Below are 25,980 nucleotides of genomic sequence, written 5' to 3' on the forward strand. Positions count from 1 at the left end.
ATGCATTCTTCAAAAAATATATTTAAAAAAAGTATAAATTTCCTGTGAATCAAACCCATGATCTTGGCACTTTAAAATGCAATCTACAGGAAAGTATATGAGCTACTGATGTTTTAAAATGAACCTTTTTGATCGCCATATAGTGCGGCTGATCAAATCAAATATGTCGGAAGAAGATGCCCAAGCACAAGCGAAACATAGGAAATACAAGGATTACTGAGGGAAAGTGGACACGTAATAGTTAAATTAGGATGTTTTATTCTCTTCTAAAAAAAGATGCGTGTGACAGCTACAGTTACAGCTTATTTCACACATAAGAAATGATTTTCTTTTATTAGGAAGTTGTTGATAGGAACTGATAGGATCACAATGTTAAAAGATTCAGTCAGATCAATACTGTAATGTCACCTCAGAAATCCATCACATTCAATCTTTGTATTCTCTGTATAATGTATTTCTCCAGCCTATACAAATTGATAACATCTATCTTAAATGCTGTAACCATATCTCTAGAAATAATTTGTAAGGTGACTCGAGGGGAAATGTTTTTTGTTATCACTACAGTGAAACATAAGAACTTCCTTCTTGGATACTTCGACTAAAGTTTTTTTTTTTACTTAGTTAGTAATTGACCAGACCTGTTTTTCAGGATTACTGGAAACTACCTTACATAAATAATCTACATACCATAGTTTTACCTGGGCCATCGCTGTCTGTCATAGCAGTGCAAGGACGTGCTGTGAATACACACTTTGTTCACACCTGGTTTTATACTACAGATTTCTATCTGCTATTTACTGCTGCATTCTTGTCCATTTACAGGTTATGACACAATGTTATTGTTTACTGGTTGGTTAAGAAGCCGTGGCCAAAAATTCGCCTGATGAATCGTCAGATCAGACTTGGCATTTACAAAACTTTAAAGCAAGTAAATAAACCAACTAAACATTCAACAAATTCACTAACTCTTCATAAACCTATTTATAACAGTAGAGTAAATACAAATGACCCGTGTCACTTTACGTCAACACAACAGCAACCTGCAATTAAAATAAACCAGGCAACAGTAAAACTTAAAAACACAGAACAATAAACACACACATTTTGTGCATTATGATTTATAATGAATTGTAGACAACACGCACATCATTTTCAATGTTACATTTCTATTCTTTCATACTTTTGAGGAATTTCTTCTGAAAGGTAGAAAAATACGAAGTGACCCCCAACTTTCACACTTTAGTGTTATGTAGTGCATGTAAAGTTATGACAGGGTGAGTCACGTGACTCGCGTTCAGCGCTGTGGAGTAAGCGAGTCTCCGAGTTCAGTTCACTGCAACAAGCGCACTGACATCTGTCACAAGCTCTCATCATCATTCAGCATGATATCCCGAGAGGAGATACTCAAACCAATATGGCACGCGTTTATTGCCCTGGACATGGACAAAAACGGCAAAGTATCCAAATCCCAGCTAAAGGTGAGTAAAAGAAACGAATCAAAGCGCGAGCACCTGATCAGTTTCCGCGTCTGACGCGCGAGTCGTTTGTCCGGTTTCTATTTTTGTATGAAAGGCATCGATTTAGTTGTATCGCAAGACTTGTTCTTTTAGACCTGCGCATTAAGATATTCCTGCAAAAAACGACCCGCTAATGGGCTTAGTGGTTACAGCGAGAAGTACTTCATGGGAACTATAATAAGAAGGTTGTAGTGGTGGGATGTTATATGAATGAATGAATGATGTATTTTATTGCTTTACACAGCTGTAAATATGGCAGATAGGAAACTGGTGGGATGTTATATGAATGAATGATGTATTTTATTACTTTACACAGCTGTAAATATGTCTGATTGGAAACTGGTGGGATGTTATATGAATGAATGATGTATTTTATTGCTTTACACAGCTGTAAATATGGCTGATAGGAAACTGGTGGGATGTTATATGAATGAATGAATGAATGAATGAATGAATGATGTATTTTATTACTTTACACAGCTGTAAATATGGCAGATAGGAAACTGGTGGGATGTTATATGAATGAATGATGTATTTTATTGCTTTACACAGCTGTAAATATGGCAGATAGGAAACTGGTGGGATGTTATATGAATGAATGATGTATTTTATTGCTTTACGCAGCTGTAAATATGGCTGATAGGAAACTGGTGGGATGTTATATGAATGAATGAATGATGTATTTTATTGCTTTACACAGCTGTAAATGTTGCAGATAGGAAACTGGTGGGATGATATATGAATGAGTGATGTATTTTATTACTTTACACAGCTGTAAATATGGCTGATAGGAAACTGGTGGGATGTTATATGAATGAATGAATGATGTATTTTATTACTTTACACAGCTGTAAATATGGCTGATAGGAAACTGGTGGGATGATATATTAATGAGTGATGTATTTTATTGCTTTACACAGCTGTAAATATGGCTGATAGGAAACTGGAGGGATGTTATATGAATGAATGAATTATGTATTTTATTGCTTTACACAGCTGTAAATATGGCAGATAGGAAACTGGTGGGATGTTATATGAATGAATGAATGAATGATGTATTTTATTACTTTACACAGCTGTAAATATGGCAGATAGGAAACTGGTGGGATGTTATATGAATGAATGAATGAATGAATGAATGAATGAATGAATGAATGAATGAATGAATGAATGAATGATGTATTTTATTGCTTTACACAGCTGTAAATATGGCTGATAGGAAACTGGTGGGATGTTATATGAATGAATGAATGAATGAATGAATGAATGATGTATTTTATTACTTTACACAGCTGTAAATATGGCAGATAGGAAACTGGTGGGATGTTATATGAATGAATGATGTATTTTATTGCTTTACACAGCTGTAAATATGGCAGATAGGAAACTGGTGGGATGTTATATGAATGAATGATGTATTTTATTGCTTTACGCAGCTGTAAATATGGCTGATAGGAAACTGGTGGGATGTTATATGAATGAATGAATGATGTATTTTATTGCTTTACACAGCTGTAAATGTTGCAGATAGGAAACTGGTGGGATGATATATGAATGAGTGATGTATTTTATTACTTTACACAGCTGTAAATATGGCTGATAGGAAACTGGTGGGATGTTATATGAATGAATGAATGATGTATTTTATTACTTTACACAGCTGTAAATATGGCTGATAGGAAACTGGTGGGATGATATATTAATGAGTGATGTATTTTATTGCTTTACACAGCTGTAAATATGGCTGATAGGAAACTGGAGGGATGTTATATGAATGAATGAATTATGTATTTTATTGCTTTACACAGCTGTAAATATGGCAGATAGGAAACTGGTGGGATGTTATATGAATGAATGAATGAATGATGTATTTTATTACTTTACACAGCTGTAAATATGGCAGATAGGAAACTGGTGGGATGTTATATGAATGAATGAATGAATGAATGAATGAATGAATGAATGAATGATGTATTTTATTGCTTTACACAGCTGTAAATATGGCTGATAGGAAACTGGTGGGATGTTATATGAATGAATGAATGAATGAATGATGTATTTTATTACTTTACACAGCTGTAAATATGGCAGATAGGAAACTGGTGGGATGTTATATGAATGAATGATGTATTTTATTGCTTTACACAGCTGTAAATATGGCAGATAGGAAACTGGTGGGATGTTATATGAATGAATGATGTATTTTATTGCTTTACGCAGCTGTAAATATGGCTGATAGGAAACTGGTGGGATGTTATATGAATGAATGAATGATGTATTTTATTGCTTTACACAGCTGTAAATGTTGCAGATAGGAAACTGGTGGGATGATATATGAATGAGTGATGTATTTTATTACTTTACACAGCTGTAAATATGGCTGATAGGAAACTGGTGGGATGTTATATGAATGAATGAATGATGTATTTTATTACTTTACACAGCTGTAAATATGGCTGATAGGAAACTGGTGGGATGATATATTAATGAGTGATGTATTTTATTGCTTTACACAGCTGTAAATATGGCTGATAGGAAACTGGAGGGATGTTATATGAATGAATGAATTATGTATTTTATTGCTTTACACAGCTGTAAATATGGCAGATAGGAAACTGGTGGGATGTTATATGAATGAATGAATGAATGATGTATTTTATTACTTTACACAGCTGTAAATATGGCAGATAGGAAACTGGTGGGATGTTATATGAATGAATGAATGAATGAATGAATGAATGAATGAATGAATGATGTATTTTATTGCTTTACACAGCTGTAAATATGGCTGATAGGAAACTGGTGGGATGTTATATGAATGAATGAATGAATGAATGATGTATTTTATTACTTTACACAGCTGTAAATATGGCAGATAGGAAACTGGTGGGATGTTATATGAATGAATGAATGAATGAATGAATGATGTATTTTATTACTTTACACAGCTGTAAATATGGCTGATAGGAAACTGGTGGGATGTTATATGAATGAATGAATGATGTATTTTATTGCTTTACACAGCTGTAAATATGGCTGATAGGAAACTTGTGGGATGTTATATGAATGAATGAATGATGTATTTTATTGCTTTACACAGCTGTAAATATGGCTGATAGGAAGCTGGTGGGATGTTATATGAATGAATGAATGAATGAATGATGTATTTTATTACTTTACACAGCTGTATATATGGCAGATAGGAAACTGGTGGGATGTTATATGAATAAATGAATGATGTATTTTATTCCATTTGAATTTCATGTGTTGTTTTAATTTTTCAGCAAGGACGTTACAGTGAAGGGGCTTCCTTCATTTCTGCTTGATCAGTCTTGCAGATACACAAGGGTGTTTGCTGATGTAGATGCAGTGATGCAAGCATTTGTGTAAGACCACCAGTGATTATATTATTGTCTGTCTGTCTGAAGGTGCTGTCTCACAACCTGTGCACCGTACTAAACATCCCCCATAACTCTTCAGCCCTGGAGGAACATTTTAAAGATAATGATGAAGGACCGGTGTCGACTCAGGGTTACATGCCCTACCTAAACACGTTCATTCTTAGTAAGGTAAAATAACACATCTTAAAGACTCTTTTCTCTACAATTGTATGCCATTAAGCACAATGTTGTCCCCTTTCTCAGATATTGAATTATTGTATTATGTATTATATTTATTCTAAATCTAACGGATGCATACTAATATTAGACAATGCTTTCTGAACTTCACACCTCCCGTCGTAAGCTATTTTAAGAATAGATATTTTAAATATTCTCTGGAGCGTGACTTCACATGACTCAGGTTAGACTGGGTTTTATTTTTGTATGCACATTATGTACTTTTCTGGACCGTTGTGGCCACGGTTATTCATATAGAAATGACTTTAAACTAATAATGAATTTTGATTAAATTTTGATGTCTTGATGTGCATTACCAATGTATACAAGACAGCTAAACAGGCTTTATGAGGTTATAGGGGACCAGACAAACGACTCAAATGACACGAGACTTTATTACTCATTATAGTTATTTTTTGTCTCTTACTAAAAATAAAGATGACTACTATTTTTCCTCTTTAAAATCTTAAGACATAGGTGACTGTATTAGGTAAATACTAGTCATGACCCCCATGTTTTGTGAATGGTTTGTTAAGAAAAAAGCTACAGTAGTAACATTACTTTGAGGATTTAATCCACATGGCTGTAAAACTGTCGTCTGCTCGTGTTATGTTACCAAAAATCTGCCTGTCCGTCATTCACTGTTTGCATTGGGATCTTGTGATTCTGCAGAGAGGAAAGATAGTGGTAGAGATCTGTCAAAATATGCAGATACTATGGTATTTGGTATACTATATGGTATGTACTATCCAAATATGCAGGTTGTGGTATTTAATCAATTCAGAGAGAATATTATCACACCATTACTGGACCACAGCCAGCTCGAACCACTGACTTGTTGAAAGATGGATTAGTGGATTCATGTTGTTTTTGCTGTTTACACCTTTGCATGTCACAGCATATCAACATTTGTTTTCTCCAGACCCGGACCTTCTAAATTTGGTATACTTCTGACAATTTAACATACTACTTTGCCAACAGTAAAACTGTTTTAACATGTGGTTTCTGACGCTTTCCTGTTAGTTGAACCATTTTTCTCTTAAGGCGTTTTCACTCACAGAAATGGCACGCACGAAAGGTTTTCTGCAGTTTTGTCTACAAAACCTAGAAGCATTTCTTTGTGAAAACCCATGAGTACTCAAAGTTTCCAGTGTTCGGTCTAAAAACGGACCTTCTGACACCTATTATTTGTAACCTCTCCCAGTAGATAAAAATGCAATTTTAGTCATTGTGATTATTCTAATGGCAGATCCAGCCCAACTTTAACTTTGTCGACCTGAATAAGATGTGCTGGACTCTTTGTGCTCCCAAGCACATCAGTGGCAAGCACCTGATCATCTCAGGGGCTGACGCTTACAAGATATGGTGTATCTTCAACTTCCTGTCGGAAGATAAATTTCCATTACATATGGTTGCAGAGGAGGTAGGTAACGCTTATTTGATCATATTCTTGTATATTTCATCAAAAGCTATTCAAATACTCATGTAGCACTGTATTGTAACAGATCGAGTACTTCCTGCGCAATCTATTGACAGTGATGGGCTGCAGTTGGAACGAGAGAAGATTTGAAGACTATAAAATGAGCATGAAGATACTTCAACTCGATGCATGGGAGCTTATTGGACTCATTGGCATGGGTCATTTCACCAAGGGCATGAACCCTCCGACCATCTCCATGGGCATCAATGAGATCTACCAGGAACTTATACTGGACGTGATCAAACAGGTGGAAGTTTGAGGATCTAATATAATATTAAAATGGGGACATTCCAGGTGTTTTATTGATGCATTTCGATGCATCTGTCTTCAATTTTTCACACTTGCGATTTTTCTGTGGCACACAAAAGAAGATATTTTGAGAAATGACTTGGATAATGGAGATCAATGAGGACCGATGTTGTTTGGTTTCCATATTCTTAAAAATATCTTCTTTTGTGTTCTGCAGGAGAAAGTCATACAGGTTTGGAATGACACGAGCGTGAGTAAATGATGAGAATCGTTGGGGCAAACTATCCCTTTAAGTTATCAAAAATTATGTCATAAACATACCATATACAAAACCATAATGATACTAAATAAATGTGAAAATATTTAACCAGAATTTGAATTATTGGTGTTTGCCACCTCGTTTAATATCCCAGAACACTCTTAATAATGCCCTAGCAACACCCTAGAAACCACCCAAGCATGACAAACTTAAACTCTTTAAAACTCTCAAAACATTGGGTACTTTCAACCCAATGTTGGGTCAAAAATCTGACAAACCCAACACTTTGGTTATAAATGAACCTATGATGCAGTGTTTTAACCCATTGTTGGTCAATGGCCATTAAAATAGATTTATGGCTGATTTCACAGACAAGGCTTATCCCAAACTAAAATGAATGTTTGAGATTTCTAAACTGAAATTGCCCTTTAAATATGTCTGTGCCATTGTTTTTCTCAAGTTGCACAGCAGAACAGTTTTTTCCCCCAAGGCATTTATATAAAAATGACTTAAATATCTTAATTCAACTAAGGTGTAGTCCTGGCTTAAGCAAAGCCTCGTCCGCAAAACCAGGCCATGGACGTTCTTCAGCATTTAAAGTTCTAGCACACTTTTAGCTTGTCATGTATTGCTGTGATGCTCATCCTTATAGTATTTATTGGTAAGGAACTGGTAAGGATTTGTGTTGCTCATAAACATCATCTCTATTGGAGGGAAAATGTTTAACTTCTTAACTTATTCTTATTCATAGGGTTACATGACGAAAAAAGGACACAAAAGGAAAAACTGGACAGAGCGATGGTTTGAACTGCATCTAACATACATCTCATATTATGTGAATGAAGACCTCATGGACCAGAAAGGATGTATTTCACTGGATCGCAACTCCTGTGTTGAGGTACAGTAATTCACTATTGTAGTCAATTCACATTTTATTTGTTATGTTACATATTCAAAGCTGCTTTACAGAAAATGTATGTTTCGACATTACAAAAACAAAATTGTTTTAATTCATTTATCCACATTTCGAAATACTAAAATCTATCAAACTTAAAGCAGAACTGTTGACAGAAGATATTGGATTGTGTCAAATAGTAAAAATAAGGCTAAAATACTTGCTGCTGTAGCAACAAAAGCCTCTTTACACTGCTGAGTCCTGTGTGAAGATGCATTGCTGCATTAAAGACGGACTAAATTAAAACACTTGTTTTCTTAACTTTTTCAATAATGACTTGAACTGCTGTTTTCTCAGTCCTTACCAGAAAAGGACGGAAAGAAAAACCTCTTTATAATAAGATGCGTTGAAAAAAGCTTTGAGATCAACGCATCAGATAAAAAGACCAGACAGGAGTGGATTCAAGGTATCGCAAATTTGTGCCGTCGACATATTTCAGCCACAGATGTGTACTGTGGGGCTCACGTGATTCGTGTGTTTTAGCCATCCAGGACTGCATTGTCCGCATCAGACAGGGCCTTTCCTCGCCACAACGTGAGGCCAGACAGAGACGCCGAGAGAAAAGAAACAGAATGAGAGCTGAACAGGAGACCATCGAGAACAGAATGAGACAGCTTCAGCTGGCCAACGAGAGCAAGGAGGTCGAGCTGGAGGCCATGAGCAAGGTACTGTGTAGAGCTTTATACAGATTGTTTTGAACGCAGTTCATTTAATATTTAAAAAGTGCCTTGAAAAGTTGAGGGTAAACATTTGTAATCGTCTCTGTATAACTTTCATAATATTTTTCAACAGGTGTTTGTGAAATTTACAAAACTTAAACAGAGCTTTTTGAAAATGTTACTTGCAACCAATCAACATAAAATGCAGCAAGAAGAACCATTTCTTTCTTAGCTGTAAATAGTCTAAAGAACCTTTTTCGACCACTAAGAAAGTAAATGTACTAAGACGTATTTGCTGTGTTGTCTCTTTACTCCACAATTTCCCCTTTTAAAGCCGTCTCCAGAGAAACATGGGAAGGTTTCACATCCACAGTTCATTTTCTTGTAACTGAATCTGGTGACATGTTAAACCGTCGACCCATCTTTCTTTATACGCTCCCGTGCACTAAAGGCCACAGATCTCACGAAACTCCTCATAAGTAAAAACCGTAGATATTTCTAGAACTAATCACGCTGACACCAACATGCAAATATACTCATGGACACCTGCAAAAAGAGAACTCCTGTGCAGTGAAGCTATACTTCCTGTATATGATTGTTTTTTATATTTTTTACTGTTCCTGTTCTTGCTGTCTAGATGTCTAAAACTACACGCCAATCTTACTTTTAATTATGACATTTTCACTCGAAGCATTTATCAATTCACGATACTTCTAAGCAAATGCTGTATAGGCCGACTAGTATTAAGTGATTTTATTTCAAATAACACATGAATCTTCCAGAATGCCTCAGAGATTTGTGTTGCCAGATACATTTTTCCTTGTCCTTGCAAATAGAGATACGATGTATTTATTTTGTGCTGCTAAGCAGCTGTTTAACTTTGAAGCCAAGGCATTCCTTTAACATTAAAACAAATGCTGTTATTTAACATTTTCCCGCTTTGAGATTTCATTTGGCCCACGGAAACCTCCATTAACAAGCTCTGTTTTGAGTCTTATGTGTGTTTGTTTCATAATCTCCAGGAAGCTGCATCGAGAGACCATGTGGAAGAACAAAGAATTCAGACCCAAATAGATCTACTACACCAGTACAAAAGGGACCTGGAGCTAGAGAAACTGGTATCTTGTGAATACAAATAGTTCCTTTCCAAACTAAATGGCTACAGATGTACTCAGAAAGATGTTTTTTGTCACACGTCAGGCTCGAAAGCAGATGGAGGAGCAGGTGGTCGAAAAGTCCAGCGAACTGGAGCAGTACTGGCAGCGTATGCAGGAACTGGAGGAAATGTACAGTCAACTGAAAGGAGCGCTGGAGGACGAGAGACAAGCCAAGCAGGATGAAGAATCCCTGCGCAAAGTGCAGGCCAGGTACAGTAACCACACACACACACACACACGTCTGCAGTGTGTTGGTGCACAGCTTAGTGTATCTGTTTTGTTCACAGGCTGCTGAACGAGGAGGCGAGCAAGAGACTCGAGCTGGAAGAGATTTTCATGCAACAGCAGCAGGTTTTATCTCAGTCTCAGAAGGAGAAAGAAGAGCTGGAGAAGGAGCGATCTGAGAAGGAACGTGCCCTGCGGGCTGCACGGGAGCAGCTGGAGAGTCTGGAGAAACAGAGGCAGGGAGCGCAGGAGGAGTACATGGTATAGCATGGCCATACCAAGAAAACATCTTCCATCATTCTAATATTCAGCTTTGGTGCTTTCGTCTGAGACAGCAATACAACACGGTTCGTCTTGAACTTGCCTGTAATTTACTTTTAATAATCATCATATTTATGAATACATTTTTAGGCGGTTACAAAGAAACTGGAGCGGGCAGCTAATAAGACAAAGAAATGGAAACACAGAGTCGGCGAACACGAGGGTCTCCTCCGACTCATTCAGCCAGGTGAACGTGTGTAACGGTTCACATACAGTATCAAAAATGTCTCATAACATTTGCGTCTTGAATGTGTTTCGTGTATTTTCTAGGCAACAAGTCGACGTGTAACATAACCAACTGGGGACCGGCGTCTTTCACTGAAACAGAGCTGGATCAGATGGAGAAGAACTGGCAGGAGACCAAGCATAGACAAGATGAAGGACAGTAACTCCTGATGTGGACATTTATTTTGCCGTGAAACCGCCAGACTTCATAATACTACTGTTTGTAACAAATGAATACATTCATATAATGCAACTTAATTTTTCATAGTTATTGCTAAACAAAATGGTTTGTTTTGAGAAGTACGGGTTAATTTATTGCAAGGGAACGGTTTGGTGGTGTTTTCTTTGTAGTGCTATATGCGTACAGCTGTTTCACATCGCTGTTGGATGACTTTGTGTCACTCCTGAGGTTTGATTTTGTTGCAATTCAACAGACACTGAACTGGAAAACATGTAGGAATATGCAGTTGTGTAGTACGTTCATACATGTTCGTGTCCACTAGATGTCACTGTTTGGTCAAATTGGTCAAAGGACCCACTCGCACCATTTTGAGAGATACAAGTGTTCAGTTCTGATCTCTGATCCCCGTCACACTGATGGACAATTGTGTTAAGTTCTCTATGCTTTGCAATTTTGTATCTTAAATAAACCCATAGAATATGAACAATTTGTGATCATTCATTGTGTTTTTCATTGCAAAAAGAATTGACGAGCAGAATCTTATTAGTGAAGTTCAATTACTTTCTTCTTTTTTATTATTTCAAGTCTTCACAAAAAATACAGCACACCAATAAAATCACCATTTCTTTCATAACCTCTCTCCCAGCCTTCTTGTTTTGATTACCGTGTATGTTGATGTTGCGGATGAACTCATGAAAGAAATATAATCTGGAGGAATGGTGAAATGTATGCATCTCATGTGTTTAAACAACTCTCAGTACGAGGCCACAGAATTCTTAAATGAGACCCAACAGAACCTTGCCCTCTTATATCTTTTAGCACTTCTTTATCTTTTCTCTATTTTCTTAATCTCGTTTTAAACCATTCACCCCATAAATGTTTCACTGCATTCTCTTAAACACACATCTTGCATTTTCTTTTACATCTCAGAAAACCGATTCTCACAAACGGGTTCTTACAGTCTAAGATAGCTGACGTTAGATGCCGGCCTTCACAAGCGAGTGTCAAAACAACCTGGTCTGTTTCTTGCACATGGCGGGATGATAACAAGTCCATTTGCATCTTCTTACGTGCTGCATGCAGAGATCGCAGCATTATCTGAGATGATCATCTGCGGGCTTTAATAAAACAAACGCTTGATGCTGGAGCTTTGATATCTTAGGCACGCTAAGGACTGCATTGGTGAGGAGGGAACAGTTCAATTTGAGGGCAACAGTTCAGGGCCAGAGATGGTATGGATAACAGGCATGTTGCGCTCATTGCCATTACAAGCTGAAAGATCTTTGAATGCTTCTTTAAGTGATGCTCACTGACATCCAAAATCAAAACCATTGCAACTAAATCAATGGCTGCTTTTTGTTTGTTTGTACGACCGGCTGTCATGTAAATGATATACCTCTAGGCTCTGTCTTCATCAATAATCAAGAATCAGTCTGATTCCCAGTTGTGTCCCAGCGGTACTTTTCGTTTTCCCTAAATATTGAATTTTCCTCTCAAAAACGTGATGGTGACTAATAGAGGCAACGAATGTAATAAAAAGCATACAAATAAACGACAGACACGTGAGAAGTCAACTTCACGTGTTGGCTTTTTTCTTTTGGTCGGTTGCGTAAAGTGGATTCATGATTTTTTGGCAAATGCCTGTTATTATGTTCATTTGATGACCTCATTGTTTTCTGCTCGTCTTGGTATAGAGCTTGTTAATCGACGTTACGCCATGTTGAATGTTGCGCCGTCTTGGAGGGTTGGCTGCTAGTGCGTTCAATGCAGTGTTTTGTTTTTATTGTAAATATAACTATGGTAGTCGGTCTTGCTGTGTTAATAACTGCAATGGCATTATGCAGAGTTGTTCAGGAAAAGCCCGTGGTTCTTTCACCTTCGATCTCTCCATATATCAAACAGAACAAGTAACGGTACATATCAAAACAATAATAACAGTGGAGTATTAACCTCCAAAGATGGCGGCTCCACTGCAACATAGGGCGTGATGTCAGCTTCACGTTCTCTATAAAGGTGGATGTTATAGTCAACAACAATGCTGCTTAAGGATGTCAACACGTGAGGCTTCACAGATGAATGGGAGAAAGCGGGGCAGTAGAAGACAACCGTCTGCTCGAACAGCTCAGATAGAATGAGATCCTCGTGGCATTTTGAAATAACCTTTGGGTCTTGCTCAACGGTTGATAAATTAATTGGGTTATGATAGAACTATAGATGTTTCATCAGACGTAAGCACCTGGCCTGAAGTTTCTGGTCTGTGTTTGGTTATAATATACCCATTCATTTTATTTTAAATTGATATTAAAATAAATGTATGTAAATATGTTATTGTATATTAATTGTATTACATTTTATTAAAACTACTCAGCGGTTTTTTGCAGAGGTCTACTGGAAGATAAGTTTGGATCTATATTACCATTCTGTCATGTCTTGCAACAATGTATCCATGAAACGATCAAAATGTCACAATATGCATACACTCTTAAAAAGAAACATTTCTAAAATGTGTTCATTCTGGATATGTGTGGTTGTTTTATTAAGAACTTTTAACATTTGCAGAACCTTTGTGGCATCAAAGGTTCTTAGTGGTCGAAAAAGGTTCTTTAGACTATTTACAGCTAAGAAAGAAATGGTTCTTCTGGCTGCATTTTATGTTGATTTGTTGCAAGTAAAATTTTCAAAAAGCTCTGTTTAAGTTTTGTAAATTTCACAAACACCTGTTGAAAAACATTATGAAAGTTATACAATTATGAAACCTCAACTGAGCCAGTTGAACAATATTAGTTCTGTAGGCTCAGATTTTTGTTTGTTAAAGAGAGATTTAAGGAGTAATGCTTTTTCTCCAAAGGAATGTGAAATTAATTTTCCTTTCATTTAAAAAACTGCACTTTGTTGTGATTTTTGTGCAGCCTCCATTTTAATAATGCTTAAAATAATGGCATGGGAAAGCCATCACAAATAATCCCAATCTTTAAAAGATTTAAAATATTTTTTAAACGGGAGATAAATAAACAATATTAAAGTGTCTTTCCAGTTCAATAACTGAGGTGTTAGTGAGGCCAGCAGGGGAGGCTCACCCTGTGGTCTGTGTGGGTCCTAATGCTTACACTATACTGTAAAAAAGCACCGTCGTTCGGCTGAGACGTTAAACAGAGGTCCTGACTCTCCGTGGTCATTAAAACTCCCAGGCTGTCCTTCGAATAAGAGCAGGGGTGTAACCCCGGCGTCCAGATCACATTCGCCCATTCGCCTCTATACATCATGGCCTCCTAATCATCCCCATATGTACTTATTGGCTTTGTGGATGGCGTCGCATCATCCAGGTGGATGTTGCACATTGGTGGTGGTTGAGGAAATTCCCCCCTTGGCTGTAAAGCGCTATATAAATGTTTTTTTACGCTTTTTTAAATGCTATAAAAAAGCGTCTGCCAAAAATGAATAAATGTAAAATGTAAAGGTAAATGTAATGAATAAAAAATGGTATCATCTTGGAATAGAGACTAATGCTTTCCCAATGTCGAAGACATGTGTCCAATGCTTCTCCTGGAGGGCCAGTCTCCTGCAGAGTTAAACACCGATTCAGGTTAACTTCAAAATCACATACAGGTGCTTTGCTTGATGTTAGGATGTTTGAGAGCCGATTCAGATCTTGCAGTTTGTTAATGAACTGATAAGTTGAATCAGGTGTTAGGCGAGAGAAGACATGCAAACTGTGCAGTGCTGTGGGTTGAGAATGTCCATTTTTTATGCTATTGATTGTGATAACAGGAAGCGGCATGATGGTGACATATCTTTAGGACAGATGTGTTCCTCATACCAGCGCATTCTGCATGCGGCCTACATGTGATCCCCATTCTTCATGCTCTTTTCACACTTGCATTGTTAACATTGCCGATTTCCCAGTCCTCAAGCACTCGTCTAGCGTAGGCCCGAACATCTGCTCTGTTTGCCCGTTGCCAATGAGAATCTGAAATATTTCAGACAACCGAATTTGAACAATGAATAATCAATGATCACTCATGATAACATGAACATTGTAAAAAAAAAAGCATTCTTTTACTGTATATAGCACCCTAATGTCATTTAAAAAAATTCCTAAATACAGACCTTATTTTGGCCCTCATAGAAACATCTAACAGATTCACTCGAAGGACCATTTGACCGTGAAGTCCTCCAGATATCCCATTTGTCCCATTCCAGACATTCTGGAGGGATTCCCTCTTCCGCTCATTCCCTCTCTAATCCTCCAGGAGGCATCTATATTTGGAGAGAATTGTAAGGAGGCCATGTCCAGATGTTCATCCAGGCCAACACCTGCTCTCAATACAAGTCAGCGGGGAGCACGAGCCCAAATGCACGTCCCCGTTGCTCTCGCAACTCTCAATCCCATCCGCTATTTCCGTCGAGCAGACTCGCTTCAGAGGCGCAGCCATGTCTCGCCTCAAAGGCGCCTGCAGCCCTGTTATTATCCTCATTTACTCTCATTACTGCAAGCGAGAACACTTGGCTGTGATGCTGATCTCTAAACGTGTCATCACGAGAGGAAGGAGACGTACCATCCAGAGCCATGATGTTGTCATGTTTGTGAGCATATGTATTACAGATGATTGGCTGCGGTCCGATCACGCTCAGTATCATGCTCAATAAGATGATATGCGTAATCTACCGATGATGTTCTCAGCTGAAGCGCTCAGGCCTCTACACTAACACTTTTGTCTGTTGAGGTCCGATTTGACACCAGGGTTGTTGACACCAAGCATTCTTTTAGTCTTTTACAGTAACAGCTTTGTTTTGGAGAGCAGCGGTTTCCTCTCATGGATCAATGCTCTGCGGGCTTCATTCTTGAAACACCAGCAGAACTAATTTCAGCTTGGACTTAAATGCATTATGCAAGTTGTCCCATTCAATTCCATGAACGTGTGATAGCGTTTCCTGCTATTATGATTACAGTGTAAACACATTTCGGTTGCCTCTTATTACTCCTTTTAGTAGCCCTGTGTCGTGACTCGTACGTTTTTGATTCTTGTCTGTCAGGTGCCCTGTAGGAAGTTACATTATAGACAACAAGGTTATTTTAGTTAACTAAAACGAAAACGTTTATTGAAAATGAAATCAAATATTGAGATTATTTTTATTTCGCCTCAGAAATAAAGTGAAATAAGTTTAAGGCACTTCAATCAGGGCTGGACTGGGAAGAGAAATCGACCCTGGATTTTTTGGCCCACATCGGCCCTCCACCATTTCTGTCGACGAGGGGGGGATGGTGCGCGTTTGGTTGATTATGTCGACCGGGCGTATTTTGCATTCGTGTTGCGTGCATTCGCATTTATATTATGTTCGTCTGAATGGCCTAAACGATAGCGGCCCACCGGCCAATCGCCCGATACGCCAGATGGCCAGTCCGCCCCTGACTACAATTATATTAATAAACAAATATAAAATACAAATGAATCAATTTTATATAACAACTTAAAAAAAAATATATATATTAATCATAAAATGATGAAAGCATGTAACAAAACTAATAATTTAAACTACAAATACTTTTTTATTAAAAATATTAGTAAAACTACAGTAAAACTAAAAACAAAACTTTATTAACTCTGATCGACAACTACTATAGTATAATCGGGATTAATCACATCCAGAATAAAAATGTGTCTGTGTACTGTGCATATTATTTTGTATTTAAAAAATCATGAACATACATGCATATATTTAAGAATATTTAATATTTATACATTTTTGTAGAATCACAGGCATCACTTATCCCGTACGAATGCGGATGTGGTAATTTCAATAGCTTAAATATAAAGAAGTTCACCCCATAAAAACTGTCATCATTTATTTACCCTGACATCACTTAAAACCTGTGTATGACTCTTTCTTCTGAGAAATACAGAAGAAGGTTTTTGAGACATGTCTCAGTGGTTTTGTGTCTTTCTATTGGAAATGTAAGAATGAAGTATGTAAAGATCAACTGGTAACACACATACTGATAAAAATGTATAGCTTGAATGCACTAGCCTTGATAAAAGTCATGTACACTGCCAAAAATATAACATTTCAGAAAATTTAATTCAAAAGCAAAACATGAAAGAAAAACCAAATGTAAGCAAAACCGTAAACAAATCAAACAACATTAGTGGGATCACAAAGTACAGTCACATACAGTAACATCTTTTAAAGTTTCAGTAACAGACAACTTGTCTGATTTTTTTTTGTTTTGCTTCTTAAAACTTTACAGATACACCAACAAAACAAATACGTTAAAAAAGCTTGACCCTCTAAAGACCCCATACAGAATGGCGAAATATTGTTGTTCCCTTCATATAAAATAACAAAGCCATCCGACACAGGAAGTGCTTTACTTGGTCCGTCAAATATCACAAGTATAAATATGAGTGTTTTTATTTCAAGTTAAACTAAAAAGTAAGAAAAACGTATTCAATAGAGTATAATGTAACAGGTATTTACAAAACTCTCCGTGCACACACCGGTTACTCTTGTAATGATTAAAAAATAATTTACAAAACAGCGACGACAACTCGGTTAAAACATTCATACCGAAGAAACGTTTTCGCAAATATAGAAAAAATACTTTGCACACTAGAGCATTAGTGTCAATGCTCTTAAGACTTTTATATATGTAGTTAAACCTAATGCCTAGATATTTACGCCATTATAAATCTGCTTTGTAGGGAGTGCATATCATCAAGTGCAAATGATTTGCCTTTTAAACGTTGTGCTTCTTTCTAAACGTATTCATCAGGTTTTGGTGCTTCTTTCTTTTCCATGTCCTCAGCAGCAACAGTTTGTTTTTTCAGATCGCACCTCTAAACCCCGAGTTTAAAGATTAGTGCTATTGCTTCGTCTCACCTGCATGTAGCGTTTGTTTAACCGACCTCAGAAGAGTCATTTCCCCCCGTTAACAAACTTCCAGTCATTAACCCTGAGCTCAGGATGGCAGTCGTCTCTCAGAGGTCTTCTGGATTTACGACAGGCACTGAAGGCTTTACTATGGTTCTCGAAATTGCACAGTGAATCTCCCTGCGGCGAGAGATGTGGAGAAAAGGCCTTCAAGCATCCGAGATGCAGCTCTGGATCTTATCGATCCACAGTTGAGCGCTCTGAGGGTCCGCTGCGCAGAAGTTGTACACCCGCTTAGTGGTCTTCAGCTGAAGGGACAAAAAAGTCATGAGATAAACCTGAGAAATATACAGCATTAGTGCTAATATTGCGTTGTACTAATGGATAGTCGACATTACAGTGTACTTCATTGCGTAGTGAAGGATGGAGTACTCACATCAAAGAAAGCTTTTTCACTGACGTGTTTAGGGGCTCCTATGGTTGGTGTCGCAACCAAAACAGACTCCACCTCTGCCAGATCTATGAAACCCCGACAGTTTGTGTCCTCATCCGTCTCATAATATCTCAACTAGAGAGAACGAGTCATTTAAAAACTGCAAACAACACCATGACATGGAAACACGTAGGAGTAAATGAATGACATACCTGATGTTTGGTTATGTCCAAAACAAACCACCGGGCTTTCCAAGCTTTAAGTAATGCTCCTCGCTTGTACAGGATTCCCTCAAATGATCTATACGGATGAAAACGATGCACGTCAAACAGAACACCAGACGATCTGAGGTGTGAATGCGTTCGTCTGTCACGGTTACCTGTTGTCTTCATTCTTTGGGGTAAACTGATTGTAAAGCGTGGCTGCCCTGTGATTCACTCCCTTGACTGCGGCGGGGCTGCCGTCCTCTACCAGGCCGCTGTCGGGTAGGTGTAACATAGAGCGACGATGATAAACCTGCAGGTTAGGAGTGTGGACCGGGCCAGAGATGGATATCGGACCCTTTCGCAGCTAAGAGAGGAGGTTAGATAAGGAGCAGGAATAAGCAGTACGCTATATTTGTGAAGAAATAAGATTGAGGTACTTACATTGCCTTCCTGTTTGAGGTCTTCCTGGATGCTGTCTCGCACCTTCTCCAGAGTGATGTGCCACGGATCTGAAGGCTGTCCCAGTTCCACCTCCAGCCTCCCGATGTCCTGCAAACACGTCAATTCATATCTTTACAGAAATCTCTCTTTTTCAAACTTTCCAGTCTCAGCAGCAGGGATTGTGGGTATGGGGAGTTCATGACCAGCGCTTTCTTTCACCTTCAATAATGCAAAGGTTGTGTCTGAAACCTAAAGCTGCTGTCAGTGTAAACAGGAAGTCACCTTTTATGGTTTCAGATAGGCTTTGAAGACATCATAACATCATATCTCGTGTTAAAATATAAGTTCAGAGGTTTAGATGATATATAAAACAATATATTCAATATTACGTTACTACAATGTTTAGTTATCATCCCAAATTGGGTCGTAAATTGACATTTATAAATAAAGTTACTATTTGCCACTTCATTACACATTTTGTAGGATTTCTACCAATCACCAAACCGCACAGAATTGTGGGATTTTAGAGATGCCTGCTTTTACACTAACATTTGTTTTAGTTGATAGAATGCATTTGTTTTTGTTTGAAGTGATAATGCAGTCCAGTTTTTTGGTGAACTATCCCTTTAAGTATACTTTCTTATATATATATATATAGTTTAAAATAATACTAATCGCACACTTGACTAAACTTGTTTTCTGCGGGAAGGCAATGTGACACATCCAAACCTAATGTCTGTGTAAAAGTATACTTTATAGGTTTAGCATAGGTGCCTCTTAAATCCCACAATCCTGTGCAGTTTGGTGATTGGTCGAAATCCTACAAAATGCGTAATGAAGCGGCAGGCTAACTAGTAACTTTATTTATAATTATTACACCGCACATTGGAATGCTTGATTCTGATTGGCCAGTTGCGACATTTGCAGGTTCGTTATTCCCAGATAACGACCTCTCAAATATGTCTTTTAATAAAATATATGGCTTGACTAAAAAAAATATGATTTAACAAAATTTCTTGTTAGTGACATTTGAACATTTGAAGACACCTTTCCCTCACGGAAGGTCAGGCTTCGGTAAAAATGAGCTAATGAAATATTTCAAATTAAAAAATTAATGTCAATTTTTTCTCATGTGGTAAGTAGCCGTGTAATAAGCTGGATGATGTACAGGCAGCCGGTTGTTATCGCAGAAATAATGTGTGGGTCTTTTATCTTACCGAAGTGGCTATCGCTTACATGGGATATAGTTTACATGTACAACTTTTGATCAACTTATGACACAATTTGTGATGATAAACAAACATGATAGTAATGTAATATTTCATATTTATAATATATCATCTAAATCTCTGAATTTATACTTTAACATGAGATACGATGTTATGATGTCTTCATTGCCTGTCTGAAGCCATAGGAGGTGACTTCCTGTTTAGACTGACGGCAGCTTAAGGTTTCAGACACAGCCAGCAATTAAAAATGGATAAAGTCGTATGGACTCACAGCCAACAGTTTGGTGATCACGTCTGGCTGAGCGCGGCTCACGCTGCTATAACACGGCCAGACGATTCTTCTCTTGGTGGTGGCGATGGTGTCGGACTCTTCTGTGTTCTTTGAGCGCGTGGAGATCATGCACCAGTCGTAAGATGGGCCGGTGGACAGAGTCTCTGCCGTGAAGAACTCCCATGTGGTCAGATTGGGCATGGAGATGATTGGCTTTAACACCGGCTATGAAAGCAGAAAGGTCAGTCTTTTATTTGTCACACATACAGTATACACATGTAAAGGCGTCACTAGTTCTCGATTGCGTATTTAACAGAGTAAGAGATTGCAATGTTCTGCCTTCTGACTAATGTCTACGGTTGTAAACAGGGTCCTTAAGGGCCCTTTGCTCTCCTTAAACTTCATCAGATGTTTTTCTCTCGCAATATGGTTCACACTACACCGATTCCCCCTCATTAGAAGAACATGAGGGGATGACCCACTGTTAGAACACAAGCTTGTCCTCCTTTAACCCACAACCTGGATTTGAAGCTTTAAGCCCCATGTGTCTGGAGAGCAGTATACATCAACGTGTCTTGCACAAGAATCATCATGTCTCATTATAAAACCGGACATCCGAGGAGAGGCTTCTTTTACGACAGAACCCAGCCGATTCAAACGTTGTTTTGCCAGACCTTCCCAACCTGACTGAGAAGCAGCGAGACGGCTTTATAAGGTCACCGAGGCTGTTTAGCAATCGTGGCAAACTATGGCTCACTGTCAATGTGATCTGGGAGAAGACGTCAACATATTTGAGGCTTGTAGTCAACATCCCCTCCCAACAGAGTGCACCGGGGTAAAAGCCATTGGAGCTGTCTGATACCTCACCACCAACTCTTTACCTCTGTCTCTGATGGGCTGTACAGGTAGTTGAAGAACACAGGGGTCCTGCGATGCATTCGGTTGATAAACTCCCAGATACAGATTCCTTTTTTGGATTGTTTGTCTCCTTTATCCTCAAACAATGTGCCTTTGGTGAGAAGACACAAAGAAGCGATTGTTAATGCAGGAGGTAATACAATCAGGTGTGAAACTGAATATCACACGATGAGTCGGAGGAGACAAGCAGCGTTAGGTACACACATACATACGTCAGTGGCCAAAAGTGATGTTCGGGGGACATATACAGTATATATTTGATACAATATTTGCTTTAATCGTAGCTTTCCTGTAACTCAGAGGTTGGAGCATGGCGTTAGCAACGCCAATGTCATGGGTTTGATCCCAGGCATTGCACATACTCAGAAACAAAAGTATAGTATAATGCAATGTAAGTCGCTTTGGATAAAAGCATCTGCCAAATGAATAAATGTAATGCTTTATCAGGTTTAATAAAAAACGTACTTTAAAAGTATTTATATGACAAAATGATTTACCAAACTACAGCACATCAAGGAATATAGGCTAGGTGAGCATACGGGAAATCCCAGTGTTATGGATGGAACGTTTTGGTCAAGACTTGAATATAAACTTTCAGAGAATGTATTTACATTTACATTTATTCATTTGGCAGACGCTTTTATCCAAAGCGACTTACAAGTAGTTTTATACAGTGACACATTACTGAAGAGCAATCAGGGGTAAGGTGCCTTGCTCAAGAGCACTTCAGTCATGACCTGCTGGCAGTGATATTTGAACCTGGCAACCTTCTGATCACAAGCCCAACGCTCTAACCCCAGGCCACAACTGACCCCACGATATTTATTACCACGATAATAAACCTCTAGTCTAGACATAAAAATTTTTTAGATTTATTTCAAAAAAGGGAAATATACAAAAAAGCATTCATGTTACTGAGAAACAACATACTTTGTAGGACTTCTGTGAATTACAATGCACAAACCAGCAATAAACCCCAAAATTGGAGAAGTATGGCTCTTCATAGAACAAAACATATTATTATTATTATAGTTTTATTTTCATGTGCCCATTTAGAAGGAATATGGACTGTTATGGATGTGACCTGCTTTAAAAACTATAAGTAAGACCTCACGTGGCTATTTAAACCTGCTTTCCTGCGGCTCAGTGTTTAGAGCTTGGCGCTAGCAATGCCAAGGTCATAGGTTCAATCCCAGGGGATTGCACGTAGTCTGAAACAAAATGTATAGTATAATGCAATGTAAGTCGCTTTTGATAAAAGCATCTGCCAAATGCGTAAATGTAAACCACAAAATATCGAGATCTGAGGCAGGGTTGCCAAGTTTGAGTTTTGGATTTAAGGATGAGGTCATTGGCCTAGTTTTGATTTGCGATTGGGCTAGTGTGGTCATGCCGATTTGGCAACCCTGATCTGAGCGATCAGTATGGTGAAAACCTTTGTAAAAATATTTTTTTTATGGTAAGGTTGACGTTTGCTTGGAATTGCAATACATCTTTAATAATATATTTGAATAAAGATTGACAACATAAATTTTCCAAAGTTGGACATCACTTTTGCTCCCTACTCCCTACTCAGCAGTGACAACATAAACAAACTTTATGTGGCACAAACTTAACTCCCGGTAGACCTCTGCATAAATCAATAATTTAATTGATTAGCATTCATATAGAATAAAAAATTAATATAAATGAATATAAAAATAAAATAAAATGTTATATTACTAGCCATACTGATAACCAAACACAGACTGGAAATTAGCTTTATTAGGTCTAATGAAACCGTCTATAAAAGCATCTGTCAAATGCATAAATGTTAAACATTTTGGATTGGTGGTCACCTGTCTACTGTAATAAGTTTCTTTGAAAATCATTTACAATTACATCAGTAAAACAGAAAATCAAAAACTGTATCTGGGAGGAACGTGTACTTCTCAAAAGACACCAGGATAAGTTGCAGATACATACCGTGCTCCAGACGTTCATAGTCAGAGTCCAGCAGGAAGTTCTTGAAGCGGTTGGAGATGCAGTGATACGCCAGAAACTTCAGATAGTATTGATTAAACTCAAACTCGAGAGTGTGCTGGTTATGAATCTGGAATGAGAATCAGAACATTCACATCAGAGGAGCTGTCTGGCCTTATCTCAGCCGCAGGGAATAAACAATGTGAGCGGGACAATGGAAAGATTTATTAAAGGCCCAGAAAATGATTGGTTTTGAATGGAATTCGAAAAGCACAAAAATAACAACAGGGAGAGACGCGATGTGATAACGTGCAGCCAAGCAGGACCTCAATACAAGAGCGAGAAATTCTCACAAACTCGGCCACCTGGACTTCCTGGCAAAAACAAAAGCTGCCTCCAACATGAGACACTTCTATTTTCAGACGCTTTTGCTGTATTTCTGAGCTCTGTGACATCGCCGGACCTCCTCAGCTGGGTCATTCAGACATTCTATGCCTCGATTTCATCACACAATGTGTTTTTTGAGCGCATGGGAGTGGAGCGCATATCTCTAGTGGGGATACAACTATGCTTCCACTTTTAATACAGGAGAGCTCGACCTTCACGGAACCTCTTTCCAGTTTGACCGGCTGCGCTAAACATGCTGATGATGGCCCTAGCATGAAAGACGCTGGCCGCAGGTTAAATCGGCATCTGCGCACGATCATTTTAAAGGGCAGAAGGGACGAATGAGAGTCTAAATGACTTGCCAACCATGGGGATTGCAAAAGGAAAGCGAGTACATGCGTTCTGACAGCTGAGTCTTTCTCTTCCTCCTCTTTAGCTGGCTAGATGCTGCAGGAATGCTGTGAGCTCATGGACAAAACATGGTGGGAACAAAAGAGGGGTGTGTGTGAGATCTGAAGTTACCAGCAGAAACGGTCCAATGTGTGTGAGAGAGAATTTGGTTGATACGGAGCAGGCACACTTGATCAAATGTGAACATTCATCTCTGAGGTGAAGGTGTCTGGTTTATGGACAACTGTGGCTCGAATCTACAACTTTTTTGTTTCCAAACCCAAATAACCCCAACTGGTCAATTCATGCGCCGACACTAAGGATCCTGGCGGGGAATCGGAGGGAGATCGCGAACAGACAACCTGGTCTGTTCACCGCATTGGTCGGAGGCTCGGAGCGCGTTCTGCTTCCCCCACCATGACTACAATTACGTTTTTGCAGTTGTAATTGATGTGGTACTACCGTGCAATCAGTTATGCGTTACGTTAGCAAAATAAAGCAACTTTTTATAAACGTCTCAAGTATTCAAGACAAGAAAATCCTTATTGAAGCCAAAATAAAGGCTTACATTATACTCTCATGAGCAGCCATGTTGGAAAATGTCATACCCGTTTGTTTGAAGCGAGGTCCTGAAAAATCTTCGTTTGAAGGGCTATGTGCTATACCCCTCCAACCAAAAGAGAATCGAGAAAGTGTAGGGGTAAGGGGTAGAAATGGGATGGGCCTAAATATTGGTGGAAGGTTGATTGTTCAAAGACCAGGACACTTCACAGTGGCTGTCCTAATATATAGTTTATGTAGAAGATATATAATATGCAAGATATGTAGAAGGTGGACACTTGCCTGGTGGACGCAGTCCAGAAACTGGAGGAAAAGGGGGGTGAAGCCGCTGCCCTGGCTGCTGGGGGTCAGATTGCTGCGTTGGCTGAATTTGTGGCCGAAGGACAGCCACTCTTTCTCCACGAGCATCTGAAAGCCTTCCAGTGTCCTGTAAAACGGATCACTGAGAAGCTGGGCGAGAGAAACCACCTAGAAAAAGAGGAGAGGAAGATTTCCATGAAGGACAATGAATAGATGCCATGTGGCAAATGCAGGCATTTATTGCCGGGGACTACAATACTACTCGGCTAATATTAAGGGTCAAGTGTAAGGATCATAATGTGACTGTTGCTGAAGAAAGTTGAGCAATAAAAGACAAACAAAATGTTCAAAATCTCATTAAATTCAATGGAAACTCTGTTACTTCTGGCAACAGGAGCTACAGTGACTTTTGGCGACAGGAAGTGGGCGTGTCTAGAGACGCAACAAAGTTGAGAATGGCTCATTCTCAATGATGAGTGACTTTCGGGGGCGACTACCAATAGGAGTACAGCAGGGAAGCACATGTCATGTCATCCGTCTCTCATCGGATACTACGGGGTTTGTTTATTACTGTTTCTAGAGCACTAAAGCTAGGAACGCCCTCTAACGACCTCGTAGCAAGAGACTGGCGTCACTGGCGGTGTAAACGCACAGATAATGGGTTTGTCGTGTTGCACCGCAACATATCTTTCTATGTGTTTAACAAAACAAAGAAATGTATACAGGTTCGGAACAACTAGAGAGGGTTTACATCTGTGGGTGAACATTCTCTTTAAAAATGAATACATAAATACAAATATAAAAATTATTAATACTACTACTAATAAAATAAATGTAATAAATGATAATAATTTCTTTCATAAAATTATATTTTTTTAAAACAATAAAAGTCACCCAAAAATGAAAATTCTGTCATCATTTACTCACATTTGAGTTGTTCAAAATCTGTATACATTTCTTTGTTCTGATGTTTGACTACCATAGTAGGAAAAATACAATGGTAGTCATAAGTGCTCCAGAACTGTTTGCTGCCCTACATTCTTCTAAATGTTTTCTTTTGTGTTCAACAGAACGTAGAAAGTATTTTTTTCCTACTATGGTCGTCAATGGGGGGTTATAAGCGTTCTTCCAAATTCAGATTGTATTCATCAGAAAAGACACTTACAG

At 38.4% G+C, this 25,980-nt stretch overlaps 2 protein-coding genes across 3 annotated transcripts in view; one reads left to right on the forward strand and one right to left on the reverse strand.

The window, feature by feature from the left end:
- Positions 1–1,291: 1,291 nt before the first annotated feature.
- On the forward strand, positions 1,292–11,477 carry swap70a (switching B cell complex subunit SWAP70a). The gene is made up of 12 exons (XM_079465891.1): positions 1,292–1,478; positions 4,946–5,086; positions 6,384–6,557; positions 6,640–6,861; positions 7,874–8,020; positions 8,375–8,483; positions 8,561–8,742; positions 9,759–9,854; positions 9,937–10,103; positions 10,181–10,379; positions 10,530–10,626; positions 10,710–11,477. Exons 1-12 carry the CDS (start codon positions 1,383–1,385, stop codon positions 10,826–10,828), a joined length of 1,749 nt encoding a protein of 582 aa, XP_079322017.1. The 5' UTR covers positions 1,292–1,382; the 3' UTR covers positions 10,829–11,477.
- A 4,945-nt stretch (positions 11,478–16,422) lies between these two features.
- The window catches only part of sbf2 (SET binding factor 2), a 99,823-nt gene continuing 90,265 nt past the window's right edge, over positions 16,423–25,980 (reverse strand). For both annotated transcript variants that reach the window (XM_079466909.1, XM_079466908.1), the window contains 9 exons: positions 24,796–24,981; positions 23,179–23,305; positions 21,177–21,304; positions 20,296–20,520; positions 18,796–18,903; positions 18,528–18,718; positions 18,361–18,448; positions 18,152–18,283; positions 16,423–18,023 (listed from right to left, as the gene is read on the reverse strand). In XM_079466909.1, the coding sequence (XP_079323035.1) occupies positions 17,925–18,023; positions 18,152–18,283; positions 18,361–18,448; positions 18,528–18,718; positions 18,796–18,903; positions 20,296–20,520; positions 21,177–21,304; positions 23,179–23,305; positions 24,796–24,981 (1,284 nt within the window). In that variant the 3' untranslated portion in view covers positions 16,423–17,924. The remainder of the gene's footprint in view (positions 18,024–18,151; positions 18,284–18,360; positions 18,449–18,527; positions 18,719–18,795; positions 18,904–20,295; positions 20,521–21,176; positions 21,305–23,178; positions 23,306–24,795; positions 24,982–25,980) is intronic.

Source organism: Barbatula barbatula (genome assembly GCF_947034865.1).
Source record: "Barbatula barbatula genome assembly, chromosome: 1".
Lineage (NCBI taxonomy): Eukaryota > Metazoa > Chordata > Actinopteri > Cypriniformes > Nemacheilidae > Barbatula > Barbatula barbatula.